Source organism: Gadus chalcogrammus, chromosome 19 (genome assembly GCF_026213295.1).
Source record: "Gadus chalcogrammus isolate NIFS_2021 chromosome 19, NIFS_Gcha_1.0, whole genome shotgun sequence".
In the NCBI taxonomy this organism is placed as follows: Eukaryota; Metazoa; Chordata; class Actinopteri; order Gadiformes; family Gadidae; genus Gadus; species Gadus chalcogrammus.
In genome coordinates, this window is record NC_079430.1 from 17568023 (window position 1) to 17592623 (window position 24601).

General features: G+C 46.9%; 3 protein-coding genes across 4 annotated transcripts; 2 read left to right on the forward strand and 1 right to left on the reverse strand.

Annotated features, from left to right (window-relative positions):
• Positions 1-587: 587 nt before the first annotated feature.
• On the forward strand, positions 588-3754 carry LOC130372120 (protein regulator of cytokinesis 1-like). Of its 2 annotated transcripts, none has more exons than XM_056577908.1 (3): positions 588-741; positions 1372-2032; positions 2181-3752. In XM_056577908.1, the coding sequence occupies exons 1-3, from the start codon at positions 731-733 to the stop codon at positions 3306-3308; spliced, it is 1800 nt and encodes a 599-aa protein (XP_056433883.1). In that variant the 5' UTR covers positions 588-730; the 3' UTR covers positions 3309-3752. The 2 variants fall into 2 exon arrangements, with proteins under 2 accessions (XP_056433883.1, XP_056433882.1); XM_056577907.1 differs by lacking the exon at positions 588-741 and adding an exon at positions 996-1063 and having other exon boundaries at positions 2181-3754.
• Positions 3423-8295, reverse strand: LOC130372122 (acyl-coenzyme A thioesterase 1-like). The gene is made up of 10 exons (XM_056577911.1): positions 7923-8295; positions 7331-7430; positions 7011-7201; positions 6542-6702; positions 6148-6267; positions 5965-6047; positions 5522-5615; positions 5351-5431; positions 5091-5232; positions 3423-4838 (listed from the first exon to the last, which is right to left on the reverse strand). The coding sequence occupies exons 1-10, from the start codon at positions 8110-8112 to the stop codon at positions 4708-4710; spliced, it is 1293 nt and encodes a 430-aa protein (XP_056433886.1). The 5' UTR covers positions 8113-8295; the 3' UTR covers positions 3423-4707.
• A 1354-nt stretch (positions 8296-9649) lies between these two features.
• Positions 9650-24396, forward strand: pnpla8 (patatin-like phospholipase domain containing 8). The gene is made up of 10 exons (XM_056577906.1): positions 9650-9824; positions 10970-12154; positions 13127-13276; positions 14039-14190; positions 15140-15234; positions 15660-15831; positions 16805-16862; positions 17124-17318; positions 20770-20965; positions 22022-24396. Exons 2-10 carry the CDS (start codon positions 11174-11176, stop codon positions 22297-22299), a joined length of 2277 nt encoding a protein of 758 aa, XP_056433881.1. The 5' UTR covers positions 9650-9824; positions 10970-11173; the 3' UTR covers positions 22300-24396.
• The last annotated feature ends 205 nt before the right edge of the window (positions 24397-24601 follow it).

The window sequence follows — 24601 nt, forward strand, 5'->3', positions numbered from 1 at the left end:
TAGATTTGTACTTTATTATTTTCTTTTTTTGCAACAGCAGCACACATCTGTAGTTATTATTTTAATGCATCACAAAGGAAAAATATTGGGACATATATAGGCACTCTACGGTCAGCTTAGCTTAGGAGGTAGAATATTGGTCTTGTAACCGAAAGGTTTCTAGTTCAATCCCCAGCTCCTCCTAGCTGAGTGTTGATGCGTCCCTGCGCAAGTCGAGCTGACTGTCGCCTTGCATGATTGACTCGGTCGTCGGTGCGTCACTGTGTGTGTTAACCGATGTAACTCGCTTTGGTTAAAAGCGTCTGCTAAACAACCTAATTGTAATTGTCTACAGACAGCAAAAACAAGGCCAGTTTTCTCTTCTTTTGTTATAAAAAATGAATGTGAAGAAAAATAGTATTATCTTTGTGAATCATTTGAAGTCATAATTTAAGCCATATAATAACGATTATCTCGCCCGCCTGTGCGTAACCATCGGGCGGGCGGATCTTTCATCCATGCCCTGTAAAACTCAATAAGCCACGCCCATTGGTTCAGCGTTTCAATGACGCCTTTCTTATCAACCAATGAGAGCCTCGGGTGGAGCCTGGATTAATTTTTTAAATCTGCTGGACGCGTCGGGCACTGAATCAAGACGACCGACGCAGGCGATTCAAAACGTCAACGTTTTGGTAGAAAACAGGGGTCAAGCCGTATTTATATCGTGTTTTGATTGGAGTACACCGAGACAATGCGGAAGAGGTTAGTACAAAATAAAACACTAGCATTGTTTAGGCAAACTTATTTGGTCGTGACTTGGCAAACTAGACTGCGGTGGTGAACTCATCGGGACGCTGGATAAGTGCAAAGAATCAAAAGTTAAAAGTTCACTGGAACACGGTCCTGCTCCTCCTCTGATAAGACGACAATTATTCCATTAGTGCAGTGTTGAACGACGCTCTTTTATAAAAAGTTGGATACGTACGTTAAACTGTTCCAGGAAACGACGCGACGTCAGTGAGCTTTAGTGCATTTGAATTTCAATAATTCGTATGGAATGATTCAACATGACGGGCGGACTATGGCGAGTGTAGTATAATACTAAAGATAATCAATTCTGTAATAATGCATGAATGGGTGAGCTAGGCTTTTTTTTCATCAGATAACCCCAACAAAAGACATGTCACTGGGTCGTCCTCCAAAGATCACAGACCTGGCACTGGTTTCTATGAATGTTGAACCCCGTTCTTCAAAATTTTAAATATTTACCAATCAGCTTTTTAGTGAATCTCTTCCATATGCTTGAGATAGACATTATAGCTGTTTTTTCTCATTTGACCCAAGATGGCTGAATTTGAATAAATTAATAAATTGTTTGTTTTTGTATTCCAGTGAGCTCCACGCAGCCGAATCTGTGGCTTCACTAAGCAATGCCCTGATCCACCTGAAAGACATCTGGGAACAGGTTGGAATCCCAGAGGAACAGCGCCTCATAAGGACCGAAGTGTTCACCCAGCACATCAAGAGTATGCTGGACCTTATGATTGAGGAGGAGGAAGGCATGAAGAAACGTGTGGAGAACAGCCTTGAGACGTGCCGCAAGGAGCTCGACCAGCTGTGCGTGGAACTCGGGATGCCCGGCGTCCCTGAGGCGACGGGCCTCACCATGCTGCAGCTGGAGAAGGACCGACGCGCGCGGCTGGAGATCATGCTGAGGCACAAGAAGGAGCGGATGGACGACCTGCGAGCGCTGGTCGAAAGCGACGGCGACCTCTGCGACGTCCTGGGCGCCGCGCCCTTCAGCATCGACCACGACCGCGTGCCGTCCGTGGAGCAGCTGGACGGCTTCCGCTCCCACGTCGGCGACCTCGCCGCGGAGAAGCGGCGGCGGCAGGCGGAGTTTGTGAGCCTCAAGGAGCAGATCGTGGCCTCCATGGAGGACCTGGAGAGGCTGCCCGAGACCAGCTTCGAGAGGGACGTCGTGTGCGAGGACGAGGACGCCTTCTGCCTGTCCCACGACAACATCGGAGGGCTCAAACTTCTGCTCGCCCGTGTACGGTTGTGCGCCAGCGGCTCGACCGTGTCATCTTACTTTGTTGTAGATGACCTCTGCTTTACATAGTTGTGTTTGTGTGTAACGCACCAGTGGTTTTGAGACATAAATGTAATCGTGTATTCCATTTCACCCCCTCTCCCTCTAGTTGGAAGACTGCAAGGCGGAGAACCGACGCCGTTGCGCTGCGTACCGCCTCAAAATCCAGGAGCTGTGGGAAAGGCTCCAGACTCCGCAGGAGGAGAGGGAGGCCACGTCCCCACACATGGTCCACTGCAAGAAGGAGAACATGGAGGCGCTGCGGGCGGAGCTGGAGCGCCTGGAAGCCCTGAAGATGAGGAGCATCAGGAGCTTCGTGGAGGCGATCCGCGCCGAGGTGGCCGTCCTCTGGGACAAGTGCTTCTACAGCGCCGGGCAGCGGCAGGAGTTCGGCGTGTACTACCACGAGGAGGACGTCTTCACGGAGGAGCTGCTGCTCCGCCACGAGGCGGAGGTGTCCACGCTGAAGAGGCGCTACGAGACGCACCGGCCGCTGTTCGAGGGCGTGGCCCGCTGGCGGGAGAACTGGACGCTGTTCCTGGAGCTCGACCGCAAGGCCAACGACCCCGCCCGGCTGAACAACCGCGGCGGGAACCTCCTCAAGGAGCAGAAGCAGAGGGCGGACCTGCAGAAGAGCCTGCCCAAGCTGGAGAAGAGCCTGAAGGCCCAGATCGACCTCTGGGAGCAGGAGTGCGGCGGCCGGTTCCTGGTGGACGGCGGGCAGTTCGTCGACTACATCAAGCAGCAGTGGGCGGCCTTCCACGACGAGAAGGAGAAGGAGAAGACGGAGCGGCTGATGAAGAAGACCAAGCAGTTCGAGGAGGAGGTGAGGTTCGGAGCGGCGACGAAGACCCCGTCAAAGAGGCGCCTGCCGACGGTTCCCACGCCGAGCAAGGTGAGGAAGCTCAACGTCGCCGCCACCCCCAACAGCACCCTGAGCTCCGGCTCTGGGAGCACTATCTGCCAGAGCGCGGGGTCCCGGCCGCCTCTCGCCGCCAAAAATCTGTCGGTCAACGGAAAGGCGTCTCACACGATGGAGCGGAACAAGGGGTACACCACACCCCTCCCCGATAAGAACACTCTGAACGTCGGCAGCGGCGGCGCCATCAAGTGCCAAGATAACAACGACTTCACGTTCAGCACGATCGCCGGAACCTACTCCGATTTTGCGCGCGACCTTTCGAAGGCAACTAAAGCAGAAACCAACCCACTGAACTCCACCTGCAGTCATCACTGATTGATCAGCAACCGGGAGTCGTCCAGCTCTTTGGTTTGGCATTGTTTTTATCTTTTATATATATATATATATATACACACATAGGCTTCTCTTTCTCTTCTGTTTATCCTTTATTCTTTTTTTCACTTGCATAAAAATACTGTGTATGGAATTATACATTGGTTTGATTGTTTCCTTCCACGTTGAATTTCGTTCATAGAATTTTGTTGTAAAATCTGTTGTATTTTAGTAGTCATGGCTGGAATAATATTTCCAGCAATGCCAATTTGATTGTTTATTAAAATATCAAAATTTAAATAGCCCTTTTTTTTTCTATCTTTAATTTTCAAGTTTTGATTGATTGTCTTCATTTCTAACATGTAAACAATAAAAAAACTTTGCTTATTTGCTTTTCTATGGCTGGAATTACAACCTCATTGCACCTTAAAGGGACACTGTGTAATATTTTAAGTAATTTATTACCTCAAATCAACGTATTCATTTATAAATAAGTCCTCATTGGTGTAAAATGATCTCTGCCAAAAATCACACTTATCCTCCTGAGCGAAGAATAATTAATATGTAGTTACATAGGACGGGTAAGCTTCATGGAGGCTTCCATGTTCTTCCGGTCTATGAACTGCCGAGAGGGACAAAAGCGCTACGTGTTACAGGAAATGCAAACGCGTTTTCATTCTGAGCCAGCGTGAATGATGACTGAAATAATTCACTATCTTGCTCGAGGAGTAATTACTCGTACATCACTAGCTTACACTAATGATTCAATGCAGTTTGAAATTTGTTTGCAATAACAAACCTCATCATCACTCGAATGACTCGATGAGGTAGTATTGGATGTCATGACACAGCTTCTTGGCAATTACTGCCCACCGTAGTTTTTTAACAAGCGATCACTATTAGTTTGAATGCAATATACAATTGTACCACTAGAGGGGAGTCATTTTTTACAGTTTCCCTTTAAACTGTTACTGGGCTGGATCAATCTGTTAACAAACATTTATTTACAGACTTTTTTTTTTCTTGCTATTTTCATTCAACTTTATCTTATCTTAAACTGTATCTTATCGAACGATTTCAATAACATTTATATCATATTACGAAAAGAAAATATTAACATATTTTGTCGCCATTTGTTTTGCATTTACCTGGAACAATCAAAGTACGCAGACGCTTGACTGATAACCAATATGTAACAAGCGCGCATTTAAATCGACCAATCTGGACGTTTGGTCTACACGCCACCCGGATGTTACTGTTTTATTTCATGAGTTGTGTACGATATCTATGGCCCATAGTTGGATTAATTTTATTAGTTTCGGGCTCACATCTTGACCATTTCGTGCTTCATACGTGTATATATTTTAATGTCAAAAAAACAAAACTCGTGTGTGTGACACATTTATAGTTTGGCCTTGGGAGCCAGGGTGGGTTGGATACACAGATGCTCCTTCAAGAAGTTTAAGATCCTCTTCCAAGAATCTTCTTGAGCAACTGCATGACCTTTGGGCTCTCCTCCCCACAGCATTATCACTATAACACACACACACACACGCACAAAATAAACGCACCACTCACTTCAACATGATCGTTATTGACAAAGGTATTATTGGTTACTTGAAAGCGACATATCCCTACTTCTCTTTTCTAAAGTGGCTGATAATATATTTTATTTCAATACATGACTATTTATTACTAGTCATTCAGCAGATACTTTTATCCATAAAAATTGTAGGTTCTTCATGTGCACAGCGGGTTATGTTGAGCATGTCCACACAAGCTCACCTTTCTCTCTGGTATGTTGAACGATGAAGTTGCTGGCCCTGATGTGTGGGGTGAAGGGGGGCTCGATAAGATGACCCGCTTTGGGGTACGTCAGGGTGGTCAGAAGGTGTTTGTTGCCAGCAACAGACATCATATTGGCTATCTGAAAGGGCAGAAATGGCTTCTTAAACAATATTTTCTAAAATAATAGCAAACCAGTTAGTCCGATTCTTACGTACATGTATAATATTTATATCTATCCTAAGTGCGTGTGTACTCACATCCTCTGCGGACTCTGTAGTGGCCCAGTTCTGATCGTCGTCCCCGTTGACAAGCAGCAGCGGACACTCAATTCTCCCCACCTATCAGAAAGAGTCCACCAGAGCCCTCACAATGAATGTCGTATCCCTAAGTGGTTTAGTTGGAAATACACAGTGTTTTATAGCACCTACGTCAACTCTCAAGGCTGGGTCCGTGGGGATCGGTAGAATTAGGTTTCGCCATATCACGTTGTTTTCTTCATCCTTCCCAACTTTCTCATTGTTCCTATAGGGAGGGGGACAGGGGGTCGATCTCAGCATTACAATTACACTTGACTTTGGAGCCGTTGTACATGCAAAGTTTAAAATAAAGGGCCCCTAGTTTCCCAGCCTCAAACAGGTGTGAGCTCAAATCTGTCGTCAAAAGTGAGAGTGTGCACCAAGGTGCATTATGGATGGATCCCACCCCGGCCTACCCATTGGTACAGTCCACCAGGGACGTGACCGGGGGTTTCATATCTTATCCATCATCTTCATCAACTTCTTATTGGACACTCCCACTTGTGATGTCACCAGTGGCTGGGTAGACTGGTACAATGGGACCCTTTAATAATGCTGCGTGTCAGGTGACCTACCTAACCCTTGCCTCTGCTAATACATCCTTGGGTGTGGTTATTGGGTAGGCGTGACTGCCGCTGATACAAACACAGCAACGAGGCTAAGGATAAAACAAAGGGTTAAAACAAAGTCACTGTGGGAAAGGAAATGCAGGATGTGTCATCATGAAAATGTGTGAGATATATACATTCAATGCTTACTCTGCTGATCTGGGAGTAAGCGGCTACAGTCAGGGCCACTGAAGTGCCAAAGGAAAGGCCAAGAATGCCCACCCGGTCGGTGATAACCTGCGGGTGGTCTTGGATGATCTGAAACGCTGTCTGAGTATAAAACGGAACATGAATGAGGAACAAATAAAATTTACCGAATTAGCCATAAAGTCATTTAACAGACACTTGCATCAAAAGCTTTCAGCTGGGACTCAAACATCTGAACCACTGGACTATCCTTTCTCCTTCCCCAATATAAAACACTGTAATACGAATACTTCTGAGGGGAGGTATTAAACACTTCCAGTCCAAGTAGGTTCAGAGTTCAATCCCTTGGACTCTTGCCCCTTGATACTGGCAACACAAGTAGAGACACGTGCAGCACCTCAAAGTAGCCCATCGCCATATCCGTGGGAGTGTCCCCAGGGTCGATGTATTTGAGGGCCATGGACGCGAAACCGTGGGACGCGAGCAGGGCTGAACGGTACTCCACCAGTCCGCCTCCCCCACCCCACATGTCCAGCACACCGGGGAAGGGCCCGGGGCCTGAGAGAGAGAGAGAGAGAGAGAGAGAGAGAGAGAGAGAGAGAGAGAGAGAGAGAGAGAGAGAGAGAGAGAGAGAGAGAGAGAGAGAGAGAGAGAGAGAGAGAGAGAGAGAGAGAGAGAGAGAGAGAGAGAGAGAGAGAGAGAGAGAGAAAAGAGAGAGAGATCTTTAGGGAGGAGGGGTGGTTGGGTTGGATTTCTTTTTTGATTTTTTTTTTAGAGAGAGAGAGCTTTCTGTATTTATTGAATACAGTGTCGTAAAGTTGATCTATGCATACACACACACACACACACACACACACAAATTATACCCGGAGGAATGAAGAAAGTGCCAACGACTCCTCGCTCCTCGACTGCGATGCGTTTGACGCCGGGCGCCATGTACCATCTCTCCGCTACCACCGAGGCCACGGGAGGCAGCTCTCTGAAGCCCGCGGTCAGGTGACCTCTGTACACCGATATTAGCAGCGTCATGGGGACGTCAACGTGCGTCTTTCTCAACCTAAATCACAGCGGTGAAAATGACAAAGCAGACGGCAATATTAATTACATATATATTTATTATATTATTACAATAAATAACAATGCATTAGGATTTCTTCATCATTCATTGTGTTGATGGTGGACCTACCTAAGCCCGCTTCTACTGCCTGGAACGGGTCGCATACTCCACAGCAGTCCCATACATTCCCTTCCGCTGTAAGTTCCCCCGAAACTTTCATCTTCAGACACTTCACAAAAAGTGGGCGTCAGTTGTGTTTTCAAGGTTAAACAATTAGCTAAAGCTACAATATTATGGATGAAAGTGTTTGTTTATAAAACTGGTATAACAGGATATTACTACGGAGCCCCCCTTGGGGGGCTCCGTAGTAATATCCTGTTATACCAGTTTTATAAACAAATATTAGGATATTAAGTACACATGTATAATCGGCTCAAAAACAAACATGGAGAGGAACAATGACAGCTACAATGTGACTGTTTCTAATTCACCATTTGTGCATGGAGAAAATAACCTCGTTATTCCGGTCACGGTGCGGCAAAAGACCATGGGACTTGAGCAGAATGGAACCTACGATGATTCACTGTCCCGTTGTGGTCGTTCAGTAGAATAAAGCGGACCCTACCATTAACCGTCCCACTGTGGTCTATCAGTAGAATAAAGTGGAACCTACCTTTCACCGTCCCGCTGTGGTCGTTCAGTAGAGTAAAGTGGAACCTACCTTTCACCGTCCCGCTGTGGTCGCTGCAGTAATGCCCGAAGGCTTCCCAGTGGTCCTGGTCCTCGGAGCGGTGGAGACAGTGCAGAGTCACTGGGCATGCAGGGGGGAGATTCTCCACCTCCACTCGGAACTTTTCGTCCACGAGTCCCCGTGAGGGATGAACAGACAACATAATAATAGTCCCTGCCATGAATTTATTTCCCAAGAGGTAACGCCGGCAGTAGAGAAAACTAGTCGAAAGTAAGTAACTAAGTTACGAAAGTCGAGATCGAAAAGGGCGAGATACTACAAAACGGATACTACATACGATTGTGGGTAAACGAACATTAAATGTCTTTCGTTCGAGCACTGAGTGTCCCTGTCATCAGAGATCATTATGTAGAATTGATACATTTCACGCATGCGCAATGGCCAGTGTCGCTGTAACAAACCCCTAAAGGCCTAAAGAGCACCATAATGTAAGGTCAACAGTGTAATATTGAATTTTGTTTCAAACATGTTAAGTGCCCAACATAACAAGACAACTTGAACGCTGCTGACTGTTCATTTTAGTACCATTGGGCCTTTGCAACTTGGTTAAAGTGACTAATTTGGAAGTAGCTCAAGTTAATAAATGGACATGGAAATAACATATATGATACACATAGGTCAGGGTCGCATGAACAGGGAGCATTCCTACTCTATTCCCACGTTTACACAACACGAATAGAGTAGGAATGCTTTCTATTCATGGCGTATTCTGTCGTGCTAAATTGAGGGGATGACATTATAATACCGATTGAGATTTAGCAACATTAATTCTAATGGACAGGGTGGACAGTCGGCACCCGTCAGCAGGGAATAGCGTTGTTTGTGGATGCAATTTTCCATAACGTTTATGAAGAGTATTATTAATATTATTATTTCGGGGTAATAGTAACTATTAGGTTATATTGCATCATATTTTCTTGCCTCTTTATTGGTATAACGTGGCGTGTGTGTACAAAGTCCTAGTTTAAGTGTGCCCCCAGTCTTTCTGGAGATTATTTACTTTGAACTCAAAATGGAAATTATGTATTTTTAGAGGATGAGGCCAAACATTTTGAAATAGGCATAAGGAAGAACAAATTACCCATATTCTTGTCTCAATGTATACTTAATGTGCATACATGCCTACACCAATTAAATTAATTAATTGGTTGAGAGAGAGAGAGAGAGAGAGAGAGAGAGAGAGAACACAACGTCTAACTGATCACTGTTTTGATTGTTTGTTTGTTTTGTTTTGTCTTGTTTTTGTTTTATTTATTTCTTATTGCTTGTTTATTTATTTATTTATTTATTTTTTCCACAATGTCTTTTTTTTTTTTTTTTTTTAAATATGTATGATGACTATATGCTCTGTAAGGTGACCTTGGGTGTTTTGAAAGGCGCCTCTAAATTAAATGTATTATTATTATTATTATTAGAGAGAGAGAGAGAGAGAGAGAGAGAGAGAGAGAGAGAGAGAGAGAGAGAGAGAGAGAGAGAGAGAGAGAGAGAGAGAGAGAGAGAGAGAGAATGGGGCATGTATTCGATGCAGGCGTAATTAATAATGCATACTTTTATTACTATTAATATACAACTGCATCCATATGGAATGATTCATGTTTGCTACTGATCTGATTGGTCGAAGCAATTACATTTTCCGAGCCATCTGATTGGTTGAAAAATAAAAAGAGAAAGAAAGATAGACAGATTAAAACCGAAGCAGAACAATAGTTTAGCGCTGCATGCAACTGATAATAATAAAAAGTATTTTAAAGTAATATATCCAGAAACCGGAAGTGCTCCGGACACACCACACACACGTCACTTCCTCTTTACATCTACCAAAACAGTACCTGTACGAGGAAAGCATTTAGAATAGGATACGGTTTTCTAAAGGTAAGGGTCAAGTCCTTTTCTATTTAAATAGCTCTTCACTTAACCCGTTGAACCGGTAACAAATACATGTGAATAAGTCAAAACACAGCTTGGAACGAACTTTAGATGTTGACTACCGCCGCCTAACATTACCAATGAAGACGACGCGATGGGCATGCTGAACATTAATATCAGATTAAACAACAACCCTTGAAACGATAAAAGTCGTTCTTCATAACATGTGAAAGCGGTAATCGATTGATTGGGTTTAGAAGTCTAGAAGTCAACCGCCCGTCTGAGTAGCGCTTTGCTGTGGACCAAGTCCTCCAGCCACTTCTCCCTGAACGCAGTCTTCCCCGCCAAGTGCACCAGCTGGTTGGACTCTAAGGTGTAGCACACCTCCACCGGTTCAGTCTGAGGCCTGAACCTCGAAAGCCGAACGGAGAAGCAGACAGAGGCGGTGTCTCTAGGGATGGGCGACTGGCGGGTCGGGGTGCTCAACCGCGCCCTGTAGCGGTGGAGGCTGTGGTACTCCTCCTCGATGGTCTCCAGGAACGCCAGGTTGAGGACCCAGCGGGGACTCAGCCCCCATGTGCTGATGTATTCCATGATCTGTCTCCGGCCGAGCTCCACGCTGAAGTCCCTACAAGACGCCCAGTCCATGTTCTGACCCGGGTGGTCCACCTTCTGGGTGGTTTTCATCTGGTCGTCGTGGCCGAGGTCCTTCATCACGGCCCTGTTGGCTCTCTCCAGAACCACTGTCACCAGTTCCTCCGCCCTTAGACTCGTATTGGACGACGGTCTGTCCTCCTCCATAGTGTCCTACTGTCGCTCCCCGGTATTTATCTAGTTACTTTCTGATCCAGTGGATTGAAGAAACCAAAAGACCCGATCTTTGGCTCCGTTTAATCAATGACAATAAGTAACGTTCAGGTTAAAGTGAACATGTGATCGTGTTGTTGTTGATGTTGTTGTTTTGATGGGGCCAGTAAATTACCGACCGTTGATTGTTTCAGTGTTGTGTTGAAATGTCACCATGGCAACCAGGGAGACAGGGCCCTCTGTCGGGCCTCTCTTCAGTTTATGTTGATGTTCAAACAACTGTCTGAACCGTGTACGTTTTCACTGCTTCAATTCTTGACTTTCTCTTATTCATTCTTTTTCAGATACCTGGACAACTCAAACGTATATCTAATAATATTATACATTTACATTTATATATATTTCATCCACCGATTGTACTAATAAATCGGCTTTAGCCCCTGCAAGAGTGCCCAAGATGGTACATCACTCTATATAGGAATCCCAAGCCCAGAGGGGGGTACTAGTTAATGTATTAACCAACGGAGGACCTTCCAGTCCAGAGACGCATGTCCCGGATCAGGAGCACACTCGACAGCGTCTCTCGAGTGGTCGGCAGCAAGGACCTGATCTCCAAGCTCTCCCGCTTACGGCTCGGTAGCTCAGCGGTCGACGGGTCCAATGCGGGCGAGGTTCTGGTCAACGCGGAACCCCCCGGCGCCGCCCAGACCAGCATGACGGCGCCCGGGTTAGACCGGAACATGCGTGTAGAAGGAGAGTCCCTGCGGCAACCTGACAAAGAGGAGCCTTATGTGGCGACCTCCCCCAAGACCGGCTCGGCCCCTTCGGCGAGCGCCGGCGACGCGTCCGCGGCGAGCTCCCCGCCGTCCGCCTCTTCCGTGGCCAAGCAGACGCTGCAGCTGTTCCACCCGTCGACCCTCTCCGCCAACGTGGACGAGACCTACAACACGTTCGCCAAGAACGTCAACAGCTACTTTAGCGTCGGCGCGGACGAACAGGGGGACGGTACAGAAGGACAGCAACAACAACAACAGCAGCAACAACAACGACGGCATGGGGACCACGTCCGCGATCAGCCCCCCCACCACCACCGAACGCCAGAGACGGCCGTAGAACACCTTCCCCTCGCCGTCCCTGTCGCAGGCCAATCCAAGCCCGAGGAACCCCTCGCTGCCGCCCCCTCCTCCGGATCAACCTCTCCTCCTCCGCCTGGCAAGGGGACCCCTCTGACGGAGAACGCTTCGCCGACTCCAGCCCCGCCCCCACCCACTACCTCCGCCAAGAAGGGCTTCACCCAGTACCTGTCCTACCCCACGCCCAGCATGCAGGCCTTCGTGGGCAGCTACATCGCACCGCTCGTCCCCAAGTTCCGTGTGGAGGCCAAGAGCATCGCAGTCGTGAAGGAGAACGGGCGGGCCCCCGGGGAGGCCGTGGAGAAGAAGAAGAAGGAGGAGGAGGAGGTGGAGAAGAAGAAGAAGGAGGCGGAGGAGGAGAGCGCCAGGAAGCTGCTGCTGACTCAGAGAGAGAAGGTAAGGCTGATGGCATTATTTATTTATGGTTTATTCGACAGGGACAGAGACAGTGTACATAGACTAACAGAACAGCTATCCAAAACAAGTGTCATGGTGCTTATAGCGGATGCTAATTTGCAACACCCGTCCCTAAATCCGCCGTAGGAAATTGGGAAGTAGTGAAGAATGCGCAGGGAAGTGGGCAGCTGTTCAGTCCTATGAAGGTTGTGCAGCATGTGGAATTTGATTTGCACTTCCTCCCAACTTTGGTGGTATGCTTTGATTTGTTTTCAGTCTCACTTGTAAGTCACTATAGATCGTGTATCCGTGTGCTGATAAATTCCTCAAAGTAAATGTAAATTGTCAGAGGATCCGCTTGATGCAAAGAAGAAACCTTCAGGAAAACAGAACGTCATGATGATATTAATTCCAAAGATGTCTATTTCATTTTGATTATTATCGACAATTTACTTATGAGGCAGACCCTTTTATTCAAAGAAATGTAGAGATTTCCCATACACATGATTAAGGAGCAGGTAGGGGTTTGGTTTGATCATGGAGGCCTACTGCCTACAAATTGGCTGTGTATCTTGGGGATCAAACCTGGTATCTTTTGGACAGGGGTAGAAACCCCCTACCGTGCCCGGGTGTCTTCATTAAACTCTATATACTACTAATGGAAACATGGTTGATTGTACTTCGTCTCCAACTGCGTTTCATCTGGATCTGAGGAGCTGGAGCTCGGACGGTCGTAGCGATCCTCAAGGGTTTATTATGGTCCCACGTTCAATCCAACCCAACGACCCCGCAGACGCTCCGACGCAGTCGTGAGCCTTTATGGTTCTGCGTCGGGTTTGAGTAAGCGGACCAATCGCAGCCCTTGCGATTGGTCGCAAGGTCCGTAACCTCCTTGCGCTGCGTGAACGTGGGACCGTAATCAGCCCTTCAGTCTGTCTCCTCCTCCTCCTCCTCCTCCTCCTCCTCCCTCAGATCATCGCCAGGGTGAGTGTGGACAACCGCACCCGGGCGCTGGTGAAGGGCCTGCAGAGCGTCACCGACGTCAGGCTGCTGACTGGCCGCGTGGAGGAGCTCAGCTGCCATCTTCTGGAGTTCCCGGAGACCCGCGGCGTGGTGGTCAAGGTACGCGGGCTGTGTTAGCGTCGGGCAAAAGCAGTGGTCGACGCCGTTGTCAATTTAGTCGGTGCAGTCGTTTTTTTTTTTAAGTGGAGAATTAAAGGCGCTGTAGGTATGATTTGAGAGTTGTGAAGAGAGATCAGAAGAGAGCATGGAGGGCCGAAGAAAAAGTCCCCTTCTTCTCTGCGCCATCTCATCCTAGGTTTCTCTGCCATTGCTACGTGTTGCATTTCCCGAAACCTGTGATTGACAGGCAAGATGAATGAGCTGATCCAATCAAGGAAGAGATGCCCAGATTTGTTATACAGTATATAAGCCAGGAGTAGTGTAAAGGCTAATCACTCAACTCAATGAACTCACCGCAGTGAACTCAAAACAGATATTCTCTAAATGTTTGTCAAAAGAGACTTAAGCCTTGTTTCCACCGCAGGAACTTTACCCATGAACTAGGAACCTCTGGGGAACTAGTTGTGTCTTACCGCAGGAACTAGGATCCACATCGAGTTCCGGGACATTATTTGACCCACAAAACAACCCTGCTCTAATTTGAGTCAATACGAAGACACAAAACAACTGCTGTTCAGTTTTTCTTTTTTTTTCTCTCATTCACGAATAGCCCTCATCTGTGTTTCCTTTAAATGAAACGAGCCACTCTATTCAGCCGCTGTGCAGATGCTTTTTGCGTTGACACGCTGAACCCCTGAGCTGAACCCCCCCCCCCCTCTCCCTCTCTCACCCCCCCCCCCCTCCCCCCCTCCCCCCTTCCAGGAGCGAGCCCTGCCCCGCCTGCTTCGCCTGCGGCAGGCCAGCGACCCCCCCCTCCAGGCGGCCGTCAGGGAGGCGCTGGCCCTGGTGGGCTACACCGACCCCGTCAGGGGGCGGGGCATCCGGGTGCTGACCATCGACGGAGGCGGGACCAGGTGAACACGATAGACCTCTGAAGAATAAGCCCCGCCTCCGAAGAGGCTCCCGGTTCCTTCGGTCAAATGTCTCTAGGAAATACAGATGGGGTTTTAGAATGATCTTACATAACATCTTTCCAATCTAGTTCCGACTGGGTTTTTGGATTGCCGTTAAAGCAGAATTAATAATTGTTTGCTACTTTAACGGCACCGAAAATCTCAAAACCCAGTCGAAACTAGATGGAAAAAGTGTGTAGTTCAAAACGTGACCCAGCTTTTACTTCTTCGCCTCCTACAGAGTTTGTTATGCACAAAATTATTCAAAAGCGCCAGGTTATTTCCCACAGACATCGGACCGAGGGAACCGGAGCCTCAGAGGCGAGACTTATTCTCCAGGGGTCTATTAGACAAGCCCTCCAGATCAAGACTTTTGAATACCAAGGGCTAAGGGCTCAAGTCTGATGGGATCAGTGGGGCGGCTGAAAAAAAAGAGTAGAGACAGAGATGAGTTAATCATGCTGCAGGGAGGTGATCTGTAACCTGAGGTTGATTACATAATCTCTGCTAATCTGTTACTCAGAAGGGACTAGATCATCTCGGGTACAGTTAACTACGGCTGGCCTAGTTTGTGTCGGGAGATAATGCACGACTTACAGATCCACGACCGGCAGCACCACAATTCATTGAAGCAAATCCGACCAGTTCACCCAGATCTAAGATCGTCTCAGCATTAGGCTTTAGATAAGATTCTAATAATCTATCATCTATATGAATATAAATCTGATATGGGAAACTAGGGAAGAAGCAACAGCAAACAAGCATCTAAAAGAGTATAACATGCAGCACACAGGAGATTACCGTGGAATGAAACCTTAATAAATAGAAGTGAAATACTTATGCAGAAGTATCATACAGCTGAGAAGACATTTTATACTTATTACTGACTTCATTATTGTGTTGGCTACAGGGGCCTGATGGCACTCCAGACTTTACATAAGCTGCAGGAGCTCACCGGAAAACCAATCCATCAACTGTTCGACTACATCTGTGGAGTCAGCACAGGTATGCCCTCTGAACCTATGGGCCACCCTCCCTCTCCGTTTTTCACTATCTTTGAATAATGGAAGGACGATATCTGTGCTTTTCTCAAGGCTTTCATTGTCGTACTTGACCATGACCCAATTGCAGACCTCAAATTATGACCTTAATTTGGTATCGTTGGGGTTTTATTGTTTATAAATCGTGGGGAGGGGGAGCTAAATAACATCTACATAAATCCATTCTATTCAATCATTTGATCATTGAAGGAAATCTTAACATTGGGCTGCAAGTATGTTTACTGACCGGGACACCTACGTACTCGCAGTGGACTCATGTCTGCCGATTGTTTCTGAAGCTTCTGGTTCCTACCTGTTTGTCTGTCTGTCTGACTGTCTGTCTTCCTGTCCGTCTGTCCGTCTGTCCGTCTGTCCTACCCCCCCCCCCAGGAGCCATCCTGGCCTTCATGCTGGGGGTGTTCCAGATCCCCCTGGAGGAGTGTGAGGAGATGTACCGCAAGCTGGGCTCGGACGTCTTCAAGCAGAACGTCATCGTGGGCACGGTGAAGATGGGCTGGAGCCACGCCTTCTACGACAGCCAAGTGTGGGAGAACATCCTCAAGTCAGTCCGGCCGTTCCCCACCTGGGGCTGTGCTTCTCCTTCTCAAACACTGTTTTACCGTCTAGTTACTTAAAGGGGACATATTATCCCACCAGGTCTGAGTATGATTAGCCATTACAAGCCGTTTTGAAAATGTGCATCTTCTGACAACACAAGTTGGCGTATCCCACCTAGATGTATGCTGGATAGATCAGTCTACTAGCCTACCCAGTGGACTAAACGTTGCTCATCTATTCGTCACACATCTAGGTGGACACGCGTGATGTTAGAAGCTGCACATTTGCAAAACGGCTTGTAACGGCTAATCACATTCACACCCGGTGGTATAATATGTCCCCTTTAATATAAGGCTCAACGCGCTCAACTCGCTATACACTCGCCTTGACGACTGCTGCAAGCGTAATGTAGTAATGATAACAAAAGTAAGGCCAGAATAGCCCCCCAATTTGGATTTTTAAGATTGCTAGATGGATGTTTCGGGCAAGACAACATTCTTCATCGGGTATTCTGGTAATGCACAATCAATATACACAGATAGGGTTAATTATAGGTAACCACAGCCAACACAGCAATTGCATCCAACTAAGGGAACCACAACCTTTCCAGGCAAAGTATCATGATGTAGGATACCTAAAAATAAAAAACTAAGACGCACAACACTAATTATATTCCCTTCATAAGTAAGAAGGCAATTTAGAGTGCTATTCTAGCCTTCTCTTTTCTCTTCTAAAGTGACTCTGTGATTTTATATACTGGTCGTTAAAGAGCAGATCGGCGTTAAGTTAGGGTATCTTGTAGGATGTCTATAGGTTCCTCCTTTGCTTCCTTGATTTCTCCTTTCCTTTCCCCCCCTCTTGTCTATTTAATTTAGCCATCATCATGTCCGCTGTCTCCTTTTCTCTTCTTTATTGGTGACCGATCTTTTGGAAAAAAAAATAGAAGCCTTGTTGAGGTCTTTTGTTTTTCTCCTCAGGGAAAGAATGGGCGAGGGACTCATGGTTGAAAGCGCCAGGGGTCCAAACTGTCCTAAAGTAAGCTGATACCCACTCATATATACTATTAAGAATGTAAAATGATTGATGTAGACCGAAGTACATACATTTATCTAACCCACATTGCAAGGGAATGTGGGTTATAAAAGAAGAAAATAAATAATGACGTTTTAATGAATACAAACATAGAAAATATAGATCCTCTCTTCTTGTTCTTTAATTCACCTCATAATGAAATCACAATGAATTTCATCAGGCGCTAATTGCATCTTCATGTCTGTTGCGTCGTGTCGCCACTAGGTGTCAGCAGTGAGCACCATTGTGAACAGAGGGCTGCCGCTGAAGGCCTACGTGTTCCGCAACTACCGGCTGATGCCCGGGACGCGATCCCACTACCTGGGCGACTGCAAGCACAAGATGTGGCAAGCCATCCGGGCGTCATCAGCTGCTCCGGGATACTTCCAGGAGTTCGTCCTGGGAAAAGACCTTCACCAGGTATGGTTTGAAGTAAACTATATAAAAAAATAAAGAAAAGTAAAATGAAGTGAATTTTTTTTCGCATACTATATCTAGGTCTTCTTCTCCCCCCCCCCCACCCCCAATGTCAGAGTGTATAATTCTTCAAATAACATCGGTCATCTCAAAGATTTCCGTTTTGTTCTCTCTGGTGACATCTTTGGCGATAAGTGGTAATGGTTACTAAATACCATTAATTAATAATAATTCTGCAAATGCAAGGGCTTACATCAGGGGGCCACATGCTGTACCACCCCTGTGTCACCTTATCCAACGATAGATAGACTCAACAAACATAAATTCACAGGAAAATGCCTTCGCATGAATACATTTTGTGGAGTAAAATATTTCCAAACGTCCAAGTAATCTACCAAAGCTTTAACAGGCCCACTAAAATACTTCAGTGGAGAAGATGACCATATGTTTGTGCTCATCCCTCTAATATATTCCTACGGGGGTTTAACATGAATAATCCTGGTTAAATGATGATGTGGTGTTACTGTGTCCTGTTAGTTGCACGAGAGGCGGGCCAAGTTTTAGCTGCTAGCAGAACAGATGAAGGGCAACCCTGTCATCAATATCCCTGTAAAAATGCCTTGCCCAAGGGATTCCTGGAGAAATCAAACCTTTTATATAACCATGAATACAAATTACTTGGATTGCTCTATTGATCTTCATAGTCCGTCATGTTCGAGGAATTCATCTGCGTCCTTCAACTATTAGTCATAGGAAGCACAGACGTGAATGCATTCTGGATCAGTTCTAGATGCCGTTTGACTTCGATGCATCCATTTGTTTTAAGAATGTTTACAATAGTTAACAACATGGATAGCTTGGCTTCAAGCGGTACATGGAAACAAACAAAACAGTAGTGTCTGCTTTATAACATAAAATATGAAATCATAATTTATACACGACTCCAACAAGGAATGCAAAGATCAGCAGAATATGCCAAAATGTAAGCAGTGCCTTAAATAAAATAGGACTAGTTCTTTAGAAAGGAATTACGGGAGAAGTAAAACGGATCTCCTTTCTTCTGTTGTTGTGGTCATCTCTCTCTCTCTCTCTCTAGCTCTCTCTCACTTTCTATTCTTTGAGATTTGTTCTAATTATTTTTGGTTGCTAATAAACGTTTAGTTTGACCCTGAAACAAAAAGAAAAGAGAAAGAAGAAAGATGGACAGAGAGCAAGAAAGAAATAGATTATAATGTCCCAGCAATGTCTCAACTCCAATTCCTTTCTTCTCTGACCATTTCATCTTTAGGGAGCCATTCAGAGTGAGTTGTTATATTCGTTAGAGTTGATTTCAGGCCTTAGTCATTAGCGGCCAGCTTTCGCCACAAACACAGAAGGCTTAAACTTCCCCTCTGTGATGCTAGCTCCTGGTGGGATAGTTGGTCTAATTGAGCACCCCCTTTCTCCCCTAGATACCTTAATTACCAGCCCTAATCTTCAATGCTCACGCCGCCCTATTTACCGATCTGGGACCCTGCACCAGACCTCACCAGCGGGCTTTTCAACCCAAAGGCTTAACTCTTTTCTGGGCATGGGATGCAGCCTTCAGCCCCCGCTCCCTTTGAGTCAGTGAAGGAATGTACAGGTTGTTTGAGGCTCTCTGCCTGGCCTTCACCCGCGAATAGCGATGATATTCCTATTCTACTGGATGCCTGGACGTTCAAAACTATATTTGTGCTACATCTGTGTCATAATATGATCAGTGGCCTATGATCAATATCAATAACTTTCATTTGGACCCCCTTTCATCCTTTCATTTAAACAAAAGGACCACAATGAAAATTTGCTGGATGTTCTTTTTGTGTTCATGCATGTGTTGGCTTGCTGCAAATGTATATGCTCATTTTGAATTTAAATCTAAATCAATGACCTTAATCTTTCATATGAAATGAGGGTCAAATCAACAACACCAACCAGAAGGAAGAGTGGAAGCAGGTCTATCCAAATACGTAGATGAAGAGATGGGGCTTCACAGTGTTTTTTAAAAAGGTCTCCAGGGCTGACTACCGTACCCGTTCTCTGGCCACGCACGTGTGGTTCTGGCCCACGGTCAGCACTACCGTTCCCGCCCACCGCTCACACTCCTACTCTAGTTTTCAGGACCCATGGTGGTATTTCTCAAGAGGAGTGTGCCATTCGGACCAACACACACACACACACACACACACACATCAACCGACTTCACAGCGAGGAATTCTCGCTGTGGTTGGAGGAAGTCACACACACGCATACTGCAGTGAATTGAACCGGCAACCTTAATCAATCTCCCTGTCTATTTGTCACGTCTCTAGCAGACAGCACACATATACAGACGGACAGACAGACAGACAGACAGCCAGACAAACCCATTTGTGTGTGTCTGTCTCGATTCTTATGTGCTATAGTTAAACTCATAATTGCACTAGTATGCTGAGGCCTTCCTACTGACCCTGTATAACGCTCTTGGCTACATGGTCATACATTAGTGTGCTTGTCATTTGATGACTGAGCTTTCCAGGGCTGCACGTTTTGAACCCACTTCTTTTCAAGGCTTTTCAAGGCCATATATCTCTGGCTTCTTAATGCAACAGATTATCCAGGGTGTGTTTGCCTTCAGGCCAGGGTCCGCTGCTCCCGCTCTCCGTCCGAGTTAAGCTCCATCAATTTCTCCTTCCTCGGCCTTCGTTTATGACGATCATAAAAGCCCTCGATCAAAACAGACGCACGCCATGAACGGTCACTGCAATGAAAACGTGGAGATTTACAGAGTTCTCCCCATCGCCACGGAGCCCTCATGAGTCTCTCCTCCCTCCTCTCGGTTTTCCATGCCTGTCTGTCTGTTTGTCTGTCCGTCTGTTTGTCTCTCTGTGTGTCTGTCTCTTGGTCTGTCTATCCGTCTGTCAGTCCTTTTGTCTGTCTCTTGGTCTGTCTGTCTGTCTGTCTGTCTGTCTGTCTGTCTCTTGGTCTGTCTCTCTATCTGTCTTTCTGTCTGTCTGTCTGTCGTTTGTCTCTCTTTTTCCTCTTATCTTTTCGCAACCCTTCCTCTGAACAGAGCCGTGGGAGGGTGTACGCAAACGATGAGACTGGGATTTGGACATCATGTTAAGGATAAATGTTTTGTCCTGTTTTGATTTTTGTTCGTCTCCTCTCCCTTTTTCCTCTCTTTCGTTCTTTCCTCTCACTCGCTCACTCACTCTCCCTCTCTCTCCCTCCCCCTCTCTCTCTCCCTCCCCCTCTCCCTCCCTCCCTCTCTCCCCCTCCCTCTCCCTCCCCCCTCTCCCTCTCTCTCTCTCTCTCCCTCCCCCCTCTCTCTCTCCCTCCCCCTCTCTCCCTCCCTCTCTCTCTCTCTCTCTCTCTCTCCCTCTCTCTCTCCCTCCCCCCTCTCTCTCTCCCCCCCTCCCCCCTCTCTCTCCCCCTCTCTCCCTCCCTCCCCCAGGACGGGGGCCTGCTGATCAACAACCCCACGGCGCTGGCCATCCACGAGTGCAAGTGTCTGTGGCCCGACACGCCGCTGCAGTGCGTGGTGTCGCTGGGCACCGGTCGCTACGACGACGGGGGCAAGCACAGCGCCACGTACACCAGCCTGCGAACCAAGCTCACGCACATCATCAGCAGCGCCACGGACACAGAGGGTGAGCGGGGGGGGGGGGGACTTGAAGCAGTGTGCGAAAGTTGTGGTGTGTGTTTGTGTGTTTTCAGAGAGAATGAGATGGTGTGTGTGTGAGACTTTAAGCAGTTTGTGAAAGTAATGCGTGTGTGTGACAGATGCGTGACGCCATACAAATCCAGAGTGTGTTAGTGTGTGTGTGTGTGTCTGTGTGTCAAAGTGAGTGTGTGTGTGTGTGTGAGGGGGGCAGATGTGTCTGCGACGCTGTATAGCGACCAGGATTAACCAGGGTTATTTATAGACTTCAGATTACATCTGTATTGGTCCGGGATTCTGCAGCCACTCACTGAGCCATCACAGGGGCATGGCATCACTCGACTTATTTATCTATTAGGGTTTAGTTTATGATGATGGTGTTCGGTCGACTGTGATAAGCTCTGCCGCTCAGCGAACAACATCTGGACTAAATGGCTCAACACCTCGGAATGGCTTTGGACTCTGTCGTAAATCAGGTGAATCGGTCCATTCACAGTCGGCACAAACTAAGGTAGAAAGAGGGAGAGGGTGGGGGAGGGAGGGAGAGAGAGAGAGAGAGAGAGAGAGGGGGGAATGGGCGGTGCTGTCAGTGACGAGCAGCTTGCTGCGTTCATGTACTACATCGAGGCCAACTGGATTCCAACTCCAACATAGTGAGCGGGTCACCTTTCTACCTGTCTTGTTCACCTCTCTCTTTCTCTCTCTCTCTCTCTGTCTCTCTGTCTCTCTGTCTCCCTGTCCCTCTCTGTCTCCCTGTCCCTCTCTGTCTCTGTCTCTTAATTTAATTCAATCAAGCTTTTTTGCCACGGCAAACAATCATTTACATGGCTAATACAGGTGAAGAAATAAGAAATAATTTGATCAAATACAAAAGTCTGACACAAAAGATAGATAAAAAGTGAATTAAAAAAATAGAAATATATATGTACATAAAACTTGGTATAGAAATGCAGTTTGAGAGCATAAAAAATGCAGTTAATAACCACATCTCTCCCTCCCTCCCCTCTCCTCTCTATCTCCCCCCCCTCCCCCCCTCCTCTCCCAGAGGTGCACACCATGCTGGACGCGCTGCTGCCGCCCGACACCTACTTCCGCTTCAACCCCCTGCTGAGCGAGGACGTGCCGCTGGACGAGAGCCGCAGCGAGCGCCTCAACTTCCTGAAGGGCGAGGGCGAGCGCTACATGCTGCGCAACGACGCCAAGCTGCGGCGCGCGGCCGCCGTGCTAGCCGCGCCAAAGGGCCCCGTGCAGCGGCTGGCCGACTGGGCCAAGCTGAAGACGGACATGTACGACGGCCTGCCCTTCACCTCCTCCAAGCTGTAGGCCCATTGGAGGAGAGGGGGCCAGGGGGCGGGGCTTAAGGAGACGGACATGTGTGACGGCCTGCCCTTCACCTCCTCCAAGCTGTAGGCCCATTGGAGGAGAGGGGGCCAGGGGGCGGGGCTTAAGGAGACGGACATGTGCGACGGCCTGCCCTTCACCTCCTCCAAGCTGTAGGCCCATTGGAGGAGAGGGGGCCAGGGGGCGGGGCTTAAGGGGACGGACATGAATGACGGCCTGCCCTTCACCTCCTCCAAGCTGTAGGCCCATTGGAGGAGAGGGGGCCAGGGGGCGGGGCTTAAGGAGACGGACATGTGCGACGGCCTGCCCCTTCACCTCCTCCAAGCTGTAGGCCCATTGGAGGAGAGGGGGCCAGGGGGCGGGGCTTAAGGAGACAGACATGTGCGACGGCCTGCCCCTTCACCTCCTCCAAGCTGTAGGCCCATTGGAGGAGAGGGGGCCAGGGGGCGGGGCTTAAGGAGACGGACATGTGCGACGGCCTGCCCCTTCACCTCCTCCAAGCTGTAGGCCCATTGGAGGAGAGGGGGCCAGGGGGCGGGGCTTAAGGAGACGGACATGTGTGACGGCCTGACCTTCACCTCCTCCAAGCTGTAGCCTCATTGGAGGAGAGGGGGCTGGGAGGCGGGGCTACTGCCCTTCACCTCCTCCAAGCTGTAGGCCCATTGGAGGAGAGGGGGCAGGGGGCGGGGCTTAAGCGGTGGGCCCTCGGCCCATTGGAGGAAAGGGAGAGCAGGAGGCGGGGCTTAGGCAGAGGTTTGAGATTTAGCAGTTGGTAATTCGAAGGTCCAACTAAAAATAGGAGGGGGAAATGTCTTTAAATGCTTCTGTCCGCACGTTTATACTGATGATATTCAGAGGTGGACGAGGGCAGAGGGAATCATGTTTTGTGCATTGTGTGTGATGTAACGCAATCGTCACTGAGCTTAAGTTGTTTAACTCCCTAGCTAGAAGACTGGGTTATGCCAATTAGGTATTTCTGAGTTCAGAGATAAAATATTATTTGTTTTTTTTTAATTTATTTTTAATTCTTATTTGCTACTGAGTCCCATCACTTTCACTGATCAATTGTACAACACTGGGAATCTCCTCCATCTCTCTCTGTCCAGCTCTGATTCTAAATGAGCTCAGTGGCATGGGAACCAGCAGAGAAGAGCAAGTGTTGTGAAGGGGACCGCCTCCATAGATGTATGAGGGGATGACATGATGGACAGGAAGTTTAAATTGGGACGTTTTGATTATTGAGTTGAGGAAAAAATTACTTGATTGATTGGTTTGAGATGAGAGATGATGAGGTGCTCATATTTGTGTGGTGATACATTTCACTGTCGTTAGTAATAACTGACTAGTATGATATTGGGATAACTGCTCATTTTGTAAATATCCCACATTTCTGTTTTAACACTATTGATGCAACTCTGTCCAAGTAGTTTAGTGAGAGAATCCATTGATAACTACCATTATACTTTCTTAAGACTCAATGCACTTTGTATAATACTATTGTTAGCTCTCCCGATTTTATCTAAATGATGTTTTAAGTAATGGCAAAAGTCTCAGAAATTGGTCTACCAATACATAATAAACGACTTCATTAAATAGGACATAATGACAGGGTTATTTCTTTCAAATTAAAAGTCCTCAAGATTTTTCCCATAAATATTTCAAATGGATAGTCATTTCATTTTATTTGCTTTATTTTATGGTTAAGAGCATGTTCTACTCTATGAGTATGTTTTATATCGACCATATTTCGAGAGATTAGTAATTCTATGTTTTGAACTTAAGATGTTGCATGCACAAGAAAGATCGGTCCAAACTTGCTGTGAATAAAACCTTGTATAATTGTAAAACCTCACAATTCTAACGATGTGAAATTAAGTATACCTGCATTGCCTTGAATCCTGCTTTGATACATTCTTTGACTGCTTGGTAAAAGGATAAAGAGCATTAAAATAATTATCATGAAAAATTATTCATGTTGGGTTTTTATTGTCAATGTTTGCATACTTACTGCTTATGTTTACCTGCTTTCATTTTGTTTCTTCATCAAATATATTTACACTTTTGAATTGTATTTAAATTAAATTATCTGTAGTTGTCTTTGATAGTCTTCAACCATAATCCTTATTGCTGTCATTATGTGTTGTTTACAGGGTTGCAGACTACCTAGGCAAAAAAAACAACGCATGTTTATGTATTGCCAATAATCAATACTTTCTGTTTTGCCTGAGAACGTGATGGCACCAGATGATAGGGCACCGTCTACAACATGCACTTCATGGGGGGC